This window comes from Gobio gobio, assembly GCF_949357685.1.
Source record: "Gobio gobio genome assembly, chromosome: 17".
Classification (NCBI taxonomy): Eukaryota; Metazoa; Chordata; class Actinopteri; order Cypriniformes; family Gobionidae; genus Gobio; species Gobio gobio.
Genome location: NC_137110.1, coordinates 7,204,672 through 7,218,986, shown reverse-complemented (window position 1 = coordinate 7,218,986; position 14,315 = coordinate 7,204,672). Strand labels below are relative to the sequence as shown.

The 14,315-nt window shown below is 37.2% G+C and overlaps 1 protein-coding gene across 1 annotated transcript; it reads right to left on the bottom strand.

Moving 5' to 3' along the window:
- Positions 1–2,186: 2,186 nt before the first annotated feature.
- Positions 2,187–4,443, bottom strand: asip1 (agouti signaling protein 1). Its single transcript, XM_079840014.1, has 3 exons — positions 4,276–4,443; positions 3,990–4,042; positions 2,187–3,180 (listed from the first exon to the last, which is right to left on the bottom strand). Exons 1-3 carry the CDS (start codon positions 4,433–4,435, stop codon positions 3,016–3,018), a joined length of 378 nt encoding a protein of 125 aa, XP_079696140.1. The 5' UTR covers positions 4,436–4,443; the 3' UTR covers positions 2,187–3,015.
- Between the last annotated feature and the right edge of the window lie 9,872 nt (positions 4,444–14,315).

Sequence of the window (14,315 nt, the reverse complement as noted above, 5' to 3'; positions counted from 1 at the left end):
TCTTCACAACGTTTGATTTATGACGTTCCCCATAAATAATCTCAATATCACAAGCCAGAACGTATGAAATTAAAAACGTTCCACTTGTGTCCAGAAACGATTCCTTGATAAAAACATCATGCTTAGGCATTCACTGACAGACTTGTGACAATGACAACTCCCCAAAGAGAAATGAATGAGGCGGCACTATGCAGTCGGCAACACAAAGAGGAGCCATGAAAAACAGCAGAACCGCTGTCAGTACCAGGCCTAATGAGCCCAAACTGCTTTATTCTGTAGATAAACAATGCCTTACCTCAAGCTGCCACACAGACACATGGCTTCAATCTAATTTGGCCCTTATTAGTTGGAAACTCAAATAGTGTAGTTAGCGCTTGTGGGGTAAAGGAATAGTCTGTAGGCCATTAGATGTACTGGACCCCTAAAATGCCCGGAAAGTGTCCCCTGAGAGACATAACAAGGGCCTATCTTTTTGAGTTTTTCTTTTTCCTCTCCTCCTCTCTCGCCCAATGCTTACTTTCAATGTGAACCAGCTGTGGCGTCTGGAGCCTTTAGTGTCACCCTGCGAGTGTGCGTGTGTTTGAATGTGTGTTTTATTACCTGTTGGACCGATAATTATTCAAGGTGTTTGTATCTGGTGTCCTTACGCTTTGATCTTGTTTTGCATAATCAGTTGTCTTTAAAGTAAGACCTTTAATAGTTGTATTATAGTTTGGGATGCTAGTTTAGCCTACCCAGTGGTGTACAATGCTATGCATTTAAAACTATTTAAACAGCAATTTGATAATTATGTGTATGCAATGTATGCGGTTTTCATGACCTCGTTAAATGAGAGACTACATAGAATATAGGTAAATATATTAACAACTATTTAAAAAAGATATTTCACTTCTCACAATTGTGAAAAAAAATGGTACTCGCATAAATCTTTATAAAACAGCTCATGGTTATGTGTACGCTCCCCCAAGACGTATGTGTAAATGTAGGTTAATTTTATAATAAATGTGTGTGTAATTTTAATTGGTTTCTTTGCTTTTTTTATTTTAAAGTCTTCTTGTCACGGGGTCATGCTGTCTTATGTTTTCATACAAGGACTTTAAAATGGTCTGCTTTAGTCCTACCATATTATGCGGTGGAATGACTGGCTGAATTTTGAGAGAGCCCTGCGCCTCTGAAGTCTAACTGTGCGTTCACACCGCCGCCGGCGAGAGCGTCAAAGTGGCCGGAAGTCATTCATTCTCAATGGGAGCCCGGCGGCGAGCTCCGGCGAGAGCGGCGCGGCGCGTCTTGGACGATTTGGGCGTCAAGGAGAGTTGAAGTCAGGTCAACTTTATGGTAATGAGCTATGACGCGGTTCGGCGGCAACCAATGGGAATGTAGTAGTGCTCCGCTTGAGATGATTCTGGAGAACGCAGCGCTGTAAACTTCGGTTCCGACCACATTAGTTCCCAAGCAAAATAGAGAGCGGTTGATCACTGCTGGTGCGGCGGGTTTGATAAGAAGATGCGCAACATTATTTATACACCACACAAATGGCTTTTAATTGGTTTATTTCGTTAGCAAACATGTAACTATAATTGTTAAGTTCTTTCCATCGATCTGCTTTTTTTAAACTTTCACATTTAAATGATTTCATGAGGTTATATTATACGGTTATACCCTACTTGTGGTCAGTCAGCACAAATGCCGGTCAACATGAATGTTTGCTTTGCAGCCCCTTTAAATGCCGTTTCAAATAAGACCAAGCATTCGATCTACGTCAGAGCGGCAGCGCGTCCACGAATCTTTCTACAGCGTCGATGGCAGGGCGGCCAGAGCGAAGTTTGACGCTCTCGCCGGCGGCGGTGTGAACGCACAGTAAAAGGTTTGCAGCTTTATAGCGATTCCATGGCTTTTAGTCGCATTAAGGATGGGGAAAATGTTCTAAAAACTCAAGGTGTCTGTATATGAATGTAGGGGTAAATACAGGTTGAGGCTTAAGCTGTCAAGATTATGTTTTTTTATTTAGCCTAGCCTAATCTCAGCAGCTATCAGACAATAAACATTAAACAATTGCGTGTTATTATGTTGGTTTAAAAATGTATTATGTTGGGTATTATCTTCCAAACTAAAAAGAAACAATTTGCAACAGGTCCAAACAAGAAGCTTGCAAATGCAATTTCAAGAATTAAATTCGACAGACAAATTAAAAATCTCATTTTTATTAGTATTTTAATCTATAATATTATTTATGAAAATGTTTGCAATAAAAAACGCAATATTCTGCTACGTTCTCCTCAGTTTGTAACTGGGTAAATTGGATATTGACCCTGATTCAACATAATGATTTAAACATTGCATCCACAATTGTCTAGTTATATATACATGAATGTACAGAAATGTGCCATGTTTAAAATCGACCCAGTTCGCCTTTCTACAAAAATATTCCCCTTTAGCCTTGTAAGAATTAGCATTAGCCTACAACCAAAATTATACACAGACAGTTGGCTATTATATAGCTGTTTTTGTAAATAATATGGGATCTTATTCAAATAAGCTTTCGTTTAAATAATTGATATCTATATATATGTTTTTGTCTTTTGTGTATTTATGAGAGGCGTAATAAACACCGACAACTATTTTGGCGGCAGTTGCCGTGGTGATTTTTTTTGTTGCAACGGCTCGTGTATAGCAGCTTATAAACAGGTTACGGGTGCTTTAAAATGTTTTCCATAAAGTGCTTACAACACAAAGTGTTCATACAAACATTACAATTCGTTCCATTAACGTGAACATTTTAAAATATAAGTAATTAAAAGGTGATTTGAAGTACTTTGGTAATCACCCCGGTGGCTCTGCTTTAATCCCAGGCGCTTCTGACGAGATGTCGGTATATCAGGCCAGGAAATCTCCGAACATTTCGTGATTATATGAGGGAGTGGATGACGGTTGTCATTGTTTTATAAAGTCTTTAAGACAGGGACAGTCACATGATCGTCCTGGTCATCATGACGGCCTCTGTCAGTCAGAAAGTGTTCAGCACTTCGGGTAGCCCATGCGGCAGTAGCAGACGGTCTTGAACAGGCGGCAGTGGCAGAAGGCGCACTGATCACAGCACACCGCGTTCGGCGTCTTGCAGCTGCTCCAGAGCGGGACACAGTTCGGCGGGGGCGGAGGTCGCTTTATTCGGTTGCTGAATTTCTGAAACGTATAAAATTACAACATACATTTGTACGTGCTTCTTCAGCGTCGGACAAATTATATCCCAGGAGATGATTGTTTTTAAAGTGACATAAAAATAAGCAGGAACCCATTCAACCCTACTTATTGCGAGACTTATTAGCATCAGATTTTAACACAAATTATGACCGTACCCCTGGCGTCAATTATGCTACTCCATGACCAACGAATGTGCCTCTAAATAAACTTTCATCAAGAGTTCGTATATGGACAAAAGTGTCAGAGAAGAGCTTGATGTGTGAGGGAAAATCCAGGTAAATATCAAGCTGCCATTTTGTCATATTTTATTAAAATAGTAGCTGTTTAATTGTGGAAAATGCCAGCTATGAAATTAGCCTCAGCAAAAACAAAGGAGTCGTCCATGTTTTCTAAAAAAAGAAAATGTTTAAAATGTTGACTATAATTCTGGGCACAGAATGCCAATAAACACAATACATTCAACATCCATTTAAGATAGATAGATAGATGTTAACCTCCTGAAATTAATTTTAAGGCTGATGCATGGCTGTAGAATAAATCATATGTGAGCAGTTTATATAGACTAAATTTGTGTTTTTAACACACATATTTAACAAAACATTTTTATTTTTTATAAATTATTAGCAGCATATTAGCTTTGAACATTTTAAATCTCCATGAACTGAATTAACACCCCAAGTGTGTAACTATTAAAAATAATTATCTTCTCATTATTATACACAGTATATGGGTCAAATGTATTAAAGCTGTTTATGAATATGACGTTTACTTGAATATATAACATAACAAACCTTTTTTGGTTTCTTTTCCAGTTTCTTGTTCTTCTTGGGTGTTTTTGAAAGCCCTTCGATAATTGAAAATACAAATACATTTTTAACATGGATCATTGAAATTTTAAGTTTCTAAATTAATAACAAAGAAGCATTAAATGAAGAGTGATCAACTCATTCTGATGTGAATTTAAAAATAAACTAGAAGTTTGTTGACCATTTGTAGTCATTCATTTACTCTGCTTGATCGTGATCATTTGTTTTTGTATATTTTTCAGAACTTGTGTGTGAGAGAAAGAAGCCTTACCGACGATGAGCACAGGAGGTGCATCAGTTTGGTTATTGACGTGTGAGCTGATGGTTGTTTGGTTGGAGCTGTATTGTTCCTCCATAAGCATGTGTGTGTGTACCATGACACAGCAGGCTAAACAGAGCAGCACACAGCACAGCAACAATGACGGACTCATATTAAGACTTCACCCTGCACAAGACAATAGTTTAAAACAGAATCATAAACGAAAAGGTGCAGATTTAGAGATGATCACTCACACACACACACACACACACACACACACACACACACACACACACACACACACACACACACACACACACACACACACACACACACACACACACACACACACGGAATTAGCCATGCATTTTGGTACAAAAAATGGATGTTCAAACTTTGAAAAAACTTTAAAGGGGCTAAAATAATTCCTAGCTATTTTAAAGCCCAGAAAAGGAAAAACCAGAGAGAACTAGCCTTTATGGATATGCTTTAAACTGAAGCTCAAATGGTTATATATATGCACACACGTTAAATATACAGCAAACATATTAATTTATGGCATCATACACAACATCAAAACATCTACACACTATAAGAAGCAGTTAAATGCCGTAGTTCAAATTATAACCGGTAGATTTTGCACAAAACCAAATTTTTATATTATATTTTTATATTTTATGTGACTACCTGTGCAGTTAGTTCGATATTACACAGTTTTCACAAAAATCACATACAAAACAGTGATGTAACTTGATTCAAATATAAAATGAATTTACATTTTTCCAGTTTACAGTATTTCTAGTGGCATTTGATCACAATTTATCATTTCTCACCATGTTTAACCTCCTTTTTCTGACAATCTCCTGTTTTTTATATCCTCTTTCACAGTGCATTCAAAACCGATACCCATGGTAATCTTCAGGAGTCGGTGTTGGGAATTTACAAACTGACCTGTCCTGGTGAGTAATGGGGCCCCCTGTTTTCCCTTTTTGTGGCTGGCTTGAGATATTCCCCGCTCCCCTGCTGAGCCTGAGAGAGAAATGTCAGACAGACTTTTGTAGTCAGGAAATTCAGAAAGGGGCGAAAAGATAAAATTAAGCAGGGGCGGATCCACACGGCCAGACGAAGCGGAGGGAAAGAGAGAGAGAGAGAGACAGACATAGAAAGAGAGAAAGGGTGAGCGCTAAGTGTATGTGTGTAGGCTAGGCCATATATACTGGCCTGAATAAATATTTGAACATTTACAGTGAATGCACTTAAAAATCTGTCAATGTCATAAACACACTTTTGTCTGAATGAAACTGTGGATATACAGATCAAATTAAAGCATTTGTCACTTTGGCAGACTTTAATGGAACATGTTCATATTTAATGTGATGAACTACCTGTGTGAAATTCATATAGATCACCAAATGATCTTTCGAATATTCCGATCTAATATGACTTCTGACCTGTAAAGTTGCCAGAATCATAATCATACACTGTTTCTTCGTTGGCCAGAGGAGAAGCCTGGTTTCTCCCAAGGTTTATTTTTCTCCATTAGGACACCTGATGGAGTTTTGCCACTGTCGCCTTTGGCTTGGCTTGCTCAGTTGGAGACACTACATTTTCAACTAAATATCCAAATAAATTTAATTACTAAACTAAACTAACTATATCAACTAAATTACTGATGTGCCCACATTGTCACTGTATGATGATTGAAATGAGCTGATGACATTTTTTCTCCAGAGCAGCTGTACAGTCGAATCAAATTCTGTTGCATTGTTTTCCTGTTAAACACTGTGAAGCTGCTTTGAAACAATTGGCATTGTAAAAAGCGCTATATATATATATATATATATATATATATATATATATATATATATATAAAGTTGACTTGACCAAAACACCAGTTGATGTAAAATCACCATGAAATCAGAATTATTTCATATTTTTTATGAAATATCGCAGTAAAATGTATTTTCCCGTGCACATCATTACTTTTTTAAAATTCATGTGCCTCGTTATCTTTAACCCTCTGGGCCTGTTCGGTCACTGGACGGAAAAAATGGGATGGGACGACACTTGGTGACTTTTGTAGGATAACACTTTAGTATAGGGAACACATATTCACTATTAACTACGATTTTTGCCTTAATAAGCTCGTAATTTACTGCTTATTAATAGTTTGTAAGGTAGTTGTTGTAGTGGTTAAATTTAGGTGTTGGGTTTACTACCTACTTTAAGGGATGTAGAGTATGGTCATACAGAATAAGGCATTAATATGTGCTTTATAAGCACTAATAAACAGCCAATATGCAAGCTAATAAGCAACTAGTTAAAAGTGAGAATTGTGCAAAATAGGCATCCACACACACACATTTGAACTAGTGTAATTGCAAGATCTGGCAAATCCCTATGCAGATTGCACAGACAAAAATTAGATTAATTGTAAAATGTTTGTATGAAGTGTTTTGAACTATCGCTATCCATTCCTTATTTTGTTAGATTTTTATAATTATCAGTCAAATACTGAGTATGCTTTCCATGAGTTCCCTTTCTGACAAAATTGTAATGTTTGATTATTTGTAATCATAATGCAAAACCTGACAACAAAAGATTTCTAAACCTTGACAAAAAGTAGTCTTTTAGAATGTCTAAATATAAATACATATTTTAATAATAATAATGCATTTTATTTAATGGCGCCTTTCATAAAACGTTGAAAGCTAACAAAATGAATAGGAAAAAATAAATAAATAAATAAAAATAAACAAATCCCATTAGCAATACAATAACATATCAGAACACACACATCATAGATACAACACAATGCAGGCTATTCAAAGCAGCATTGTATTTACATATATATATATAAATGCAAACCTAATAAAATTAAGAAATTATGTCTAAAAAAACATTTAGGGATTCCAAAAGCCTCTTTATGGCTGTGTCCCAATTCAGAGGTGGCATCCTTTGAAGGTCAGAACGAGCGTTGTCAAATGGGACGGTCTAGCCTACGGAGGATTGTTCTTGTCGCCTAGCAACTGTGACACCCGGCGTTGATGAGTGGCAGTAACGTTTGTACTGTACTTTTTTAAAAGTTATATTCAATTGTCTGAAAACAAAACAGGGTTCACTGTCTCAATATGTTCACCATGGTTACATTTTACCAATTATTATTATTATCATTATTTTTTTTCCCTCAACATTTGTATCATTAGATATTTAAGTAAGCTGAAACCCAATACTTTAAATGTGTAATTGAGCAATTTCTCTCTCTCTCAAAAAAAAAATCCTTTTGTCACTGGCGCGCAATGATTTCTGGTGTAGGTAAGGCCACAAAGGATCCATCTGTTGTATCCTTCACTTCATGGGAAACGAAGGATGCCTTTGGATGAGGACAGCCTTCTTTGGGCCGCTGTGACACAATCGGCCTTTGAATGCGTCCTTCGATACAGCCTCTGAATTGGGACACAGCTTATATATTTATATAGGGATGACATTACATATAAGTTTTCGTTTTTTTGCCGCCCCAGGTGGCACTATTCTCACTTCAAAAATGGATTTTAAAGGCCTTTACTCTATTTTAACTTGAAATATTGCATTTATTGAAAAATAACTTCCCCTCCTCTGGCAGCGACTCTTCTCTGATGACGAGGGCGGGGCAACCTGTCACTCACATGAGATCCACCAATAGCAAACCTCAACCATCCAACCGTCAGTAATTATAGTGAATTAACTTTGTTTTTCCTCTCAGGGCATGAGTGATTGTTGCAAGATCATCTGAGCAAATTACCAAAAGAACATGTTCATTTGAAATGGAATTGTTGTATGCAGGCTTTTTCTCCGTCGTCTAGTTTTCAATACGTTTCACAACACTTTCAAAAACAGTTTCTGCACAATATCAATGACAAGTGAGATAGCCAGTGGGAAGAGCGTTTGACCAGCAGATGACGCTAATTACATTTCAGAGGTTTGGAGTTCGTCCACTAAACCTAAAATCACATACAGTTGTTAGGAAACCTGTTTTCTCTTAGAGTAACGTTTTAAGCGACTTCTCACCTTCTGACCTTTGAAGCAAACGTTCATAACAACATGTATTGGTAAACATAGTTCTCCAAAGATTCTTCCAAAAAAGAATGCCCAGATGTTACAAATAGATTCAATGTGAACTGATGGTGTGGGATAAACACAGAAAGAGCTGATTCCATCTGCTTTAGGCTGCAATAGACGAGCCCACCCACAGATACCATGCTACTTTTACATGTCAATTTGCTGGAATGAATGTAAAACATTAATTTAGGTTTTCCATTAAGCAAGCAAAGGCATTTTATTGCTAAACATACTGGTTCAGTGAAGGAAAACGAGTTGCAAATGTTGTTTTGCGTTTACTTTAAAATGCTTAATTGAATGAATAAAAGAAAGCAATCAATCCCATTTATTGTTATAGCACATTTAAAAACAACACATGTTGGCCAAAGCAGGGCCGTAACCACCATAGACATTGAGCGGGACAAGCCTTTATAATCCCCCCAATAATTAGAAATGGCCAAATATTTCCTTGGACTGCACTCCATTACACAGCGCTCTGTATGTTAGGATGACAAAAAGGTTTAAAAGTTAAATTTTTAGTCTGGTCTGCCTCAGGTGTAACGGCGCTCGTAAGAGGACTTCATGTGCACTTTCGGTCTTGTGGACTTATAATGGCCGCTGCGTGCGTGTCCCATTTGTCATTCTAGGTCTCAGAAGGGTGCTTGAGAGCAATATGCGCCCTCGATGCGCACTTCTGCCGAGCCCGCACTGGTGCGGGTCACGCATCGGGCTTCTTCCCGGCAGTCAAAGCGACATTACATTGTGAAAGTGCAGACTCAGAGGAAGACCGTGAGGGTTTAGGGTGCCATTTGGGACAGGGAAAATGTCAAAATGATTGAGATGGCCAATCAAATCAAAGTAGGCGTGGTTTACCTTCTCTTTTGGCTCGTTCACAGTCTTCACACGTCAATCTATCGCTTAATGACGTTGTGAGGACTATTCTTTCCGGTGAAATCACAAAACAAAATGTACACTGACGTGTCCATGCTCTTAATATACAATCATTGAACATCTTTGATTTTAATGAAGAAGAAAATAAACTATATGAGGGCGGATTAGAACCTGTAACCTTCGACCCGGTTTACAAAAATTCTACCTGCAGACCACTGGGGAATTCGAATGTCAATAGCAGATCTATGTATTTATTCACTAACGGGAGGAATCTCGAGACTAACGATATATTTGACGCAAATTAATCCAAATATTATTTGCATATAGTCCCAAAATTATTATTTCCCAACTAGAATTAGACCTAGAATTTTGTTCACTATTTTATTTCTTTATGCTTTATAAAAATACCAAAAAAATTGGTCCCCCCCAGTGTTCAAAACATCATGGTTACGGCCTTGGGCCAAAGTGCTAGGACCTAACAAATTCATACAACCTAAAAGCATGAGACCAAGTCCAGAACAAATACAAAAATCACAGTAAATTAAACTCTCAAATGCAAGTGAGAGTAAGTGAGATTTAAAAACATTAAGAGAGATACAGGATCTAATAACTGGATCTTATCATGTCAGTCTTGATTTTTTTATAGTTTTTGTTTTGGCTGGCTAAATGTTAGTGACATTATATTCAACGCCAAAGTATGCAAGTACATTAGGTAATAATTAGGTCTATCGTTTGCTCATCTGGACGCTGCCAGACACTTGGAAAACGATTGTAAAATAAAAGCCATGGAACTGCAAGTGGGAAAGTCAACCGAGTGAGTGTCGAACATTGCTCTTAGGGGATTTGGGAAACCTTTGAATCTTCCAGAATGAAGAGATGCCATAAATGTAGGTTTGACAGGGTCTGGACAAGCTCAGAAAGCATGTGTTTCTCAGCCACTTATTCTGTCATTAACACCAGTTTTGTATTCTGGGCTGTAATGCTTCTCTAAGCTGCATTAGAATTGGTATGAGACTAAAGACTGTGCCAAAAGCATACGACCCAAACCAAAACATAACCATCAAGGCCTGTGATTTTAATAGGAAAAGGGATGTTTTCACCATCTCGTACAAATATTACTATAATCATGTTTTGGTTCCCCTAAATTGTGATCCAGACTTATGAGTGGAGTGGATTTTGAGCATCCAGAAAACGCTGACATTTACTGCAAACAATTTTATGTACTTTTCTTACCTCATTGGCATTTGTCTTGTAAGTAAAAATCTATAAGAAAAATATGCTTAAAACAAACAAGGAACAAGACAATATTGGCTAATGGTTTATGAAAAAACAATTCAAAATATATTCTCTGAAAACCTTAATATTCTATGTAAGTTTTGTTGTTTTAAAAAATTATTTTTATTATGAATAAGTTAATTTCCATACAACGAAAATGCGTCAAGTTGATTGTGGTATTACTTTATTTTTTGAGATAGATCATTAATGTGCACATCTCGATGTGATTCACGAAGGGCTCATGTTTTATAAGCTTTGTGCTAAATTGCTTAGGTAATAAACTGGTTGTCAGTTTGATTTAGTTGCAAAAGAAAAACTAAATAAAGTTATTTAATAAAACTATCATTCTTTTCCTCCCAAGAACAATAGTTTGGAGCACATGGTTACAATTCAAAACTCCACTGTCCTGCAGAGTTTAGTTCCACCCAATTAAACACGCGAATCAGTGAATCCGAAATCGCCCCCATACCCTTAAATAGGGCACTATTTGAGGGAACAGCCATTTGTAGTGGTGTCCGAAACCATAGTGGACGTTATTGAGTGCACTCATTCTATCCCACATTGCACCGCAATAACGAGTGTACAGCCGATGTACACACAACGGCTGTCCGAATTCGCTCACTTGTTTTCATTCACTCCTTCAAGTGAACTGTATTAGTGGACTAAGGTAGGGAATAGTGATGGAAGGATTTCAGGTGTGGTTCAGGTGTGTTTGATCAGGGTTGGAGCTCAACTCTGCAGGACAGTGGAGTTTGGAGAAGACCCCTGCTTTAATGGCACAGTCTGGCGGATTTTCAGTACAGAATCTTGATTTGCAGCATTTGTGATCTTTTCTGATACTTCGCTTAAAATAATTCATTCTTGTTCCTTATTTAAGCTGATTTTAACTGCATATTCAATCTTTAAATCAACGTTTCACAAGTTTACCATGAGAGATCAGACTTGACATTGATTTATTTTGAAATCCCATCTTATATAAAATGAGTATTTACGTTTTACTGCACTGTGAAATCAAGGTCCAAGACAATCTAAAAACGAATCACAAAATCACAAATATTTTAATCAATTAGAATTTGATTGTTGTAATAATAATAAAAGATTCACTGAAATATGACATTAAGTAAATAGACTTAGTAATAATAATTTGTTACATTTATATAGCTCTTTTCTAGGCAGTCAAAGCGCTTTACATGGAAGGGGGGAATCTCTTTGTTTTTTAATATGTAAAATAAGTGTATGAAACAGAAATGTCCACAAAAAAAACTGAAAAATACATGGCTATTTCAAAAAGAACTGACACCAAATAAACTGTGATGCGTGATTCTACATGTGTTTCCATTTTCAGCATATAGTTGAAGCTATTATGTAGTTTGGTAATACCTTGGGTAGAAAGCTTTGATTTCAACATCTTAAGCCATATTCCTATCCAGTTTCCCAAATCAAAGAACAATATGTCTCTGAGATCAGTGGAAAACTGCCCGCCATGCGTATAAGTGCCCACAGATTCTAAATAGTTCACTATCTGTCAATCTAATTTAAGTTTTTGCAAACTCCTCGCTATTCCCCGAAGCCTGTGACACGTGTAAATTTTCAGTTTCACCAGTGCTAATGCTATACATATAAACTTGAAATGGGCCTATAATGAAAATAAGATGTCTTGGCATAGTTTCAGTGTTTTGATTAGTAATGTGTATATAGTCTAAAAACAAGGCTCAGCTTCTAGGAGAACTGAAGTAACAAAGAGATTTATTAAATAAAAATGCATTTTGTAATTTTGCAACACTCATTGATCCGTTTAGGTGAACACAGGCTAGCTTAGATACTTTCCTGGCTGTTAAACAGCCCAAAAGAGGACCTCATGTAATCTTCATGATATGCTATAAAACCAACACAAATTAAGACGCAGAGAGAGAAAGAGAGAGAGAGAGAGTCAGAGAGAAGGAATAAGACATATTTTACCTTCTGCACATATTGGATTTTCTTGTCTGGATTTCTGTCTTCACCTCCCATTCTCAAAAGCATAAACTACTTATTTCCTAAGCAGATTTACTCATGAATATATTTTCTTTCACTTCACAGCTTGTGGTAAAAGTGCAACGGCTCTTTTACCGAGAAAATCGAGCTGCTCAGAGCAAAGAGTAGTATGGAGAATGCATACATTAGCAGTGATCCACCCCTTAAGGTATTATACACCCTGAAAATACTGCTGATCCACTGCTGGCCTCTTTACTATGTCTATGATATATTACATATAGGAGAGACCATGACTAGCTGCGACTCTTGTTACTTTGGAGACACAAACTTTAAAGCCTTAAGCTGCACAACAGAAACCAGACAAAAAAAATATCTAAAAATATAATCGTTTTTTTCTTCTTCTTACAAACCCTTTATACAGTTGGACAGTAGATACTAAGACAATAAAATAATATATAATAATTATATATTTATATAAAATATATATACAAATAAATGTAATTGATATGAAAGATTGTATGTATGTATATATATGTGTGTGTATGTATATATATATATATATATATATATATTAGTGCTGTCAAACGATTCGCAATTAATCACATCCAAAATAAAAGTTTACATGTGCGTGTACTGTACAATTATTATGTATATTATATAATTAATTATTATCCACATGTAACGCTCCCCACGTGCATCAATGAGCCTTGGCCACCCATGACCCTGTCGCTGGTTCACCTCTGTTCCTTCCTTGGAGCACTTTTGACAGATCCTGACCACTGCAGACCGGGAACACCCCACAAGAGCTGCAGTTTTGGAGATGCTCTGACCCAGTCGTCTAGCCATCACAATTTGGCCCTTGTCAAACTCGCTCAAATCCTTACGCTTGCCCATTTTTCCTGCTTCTAACACATCAACTTTGAGGACAAAATGCCTAATATATCCCACCCACTTACAGGTGCCGTGATGAAGAGATAATCAGTGTTATTCACTTCACCTGTCAGTGGTCATAATGTTATGCTATATAATGATATATAAATCCTTACATGACAGATCAAAACCAATCTCTAATTGCAGATGATGACCTCAAGGATCAGGAAATGTTGCAGTTCACGGAGACAAAAAGGGTTTAGGAAAGTAATGTGGTGTTTTTTGTTGCTATTATAGGCCTATTTTTGAGAGAAAATACATTGAACGAACCTTTTCCCTCAGGAGCTGTATTTGATCTAAAAAAGTGAAAAGTTCACATTTATGTGCTCTATGATTACAAGAAGTTACATTGTAACGTAAGTGACGTTGTTGTCAAAAAGCAGACATGAAAGGAGGAAGAAGGAAATGGGTTTCGCCCTCTGGGAGCCAGGAATTCCACCGCAATTTTAAACAGATTAGAGGAATAAAATGGTTTGCAAGCCAGTATGAACATAAAGAACAAAAGTACCCGGGTTCACCTCTGGAGGAAGGGTTTGAAGATATTGTAGTGTAGATTCAAAGAATGTGAAACCCTCCAGAGACACGATGTTTACACCTCCTCAATCCACGCATTTAGAAACCAATGTGAGCATTATTTCCAAAGATTTACTGTAACACAGAAGAGTCTTTCTTCCAGCGCACCCATTTGTTCATGTAAACACTCTCAATCTTGTGTCAGCATGAAGGGTTTTGGTTCATGAGCTCCAAATAATCTTCCCAAACAAGACATGGAGGGACTGGGGAGTTCTGTAATCCCTAACTGAGATGCAGTAGAAGCAGGGGGTAACTACAGACTGTGCAGCCGCACTGGGGTCCGTGCGGCGGGGGCCACATCGCACGCGGGCCCCCTGGCGAAGTGACTCTAA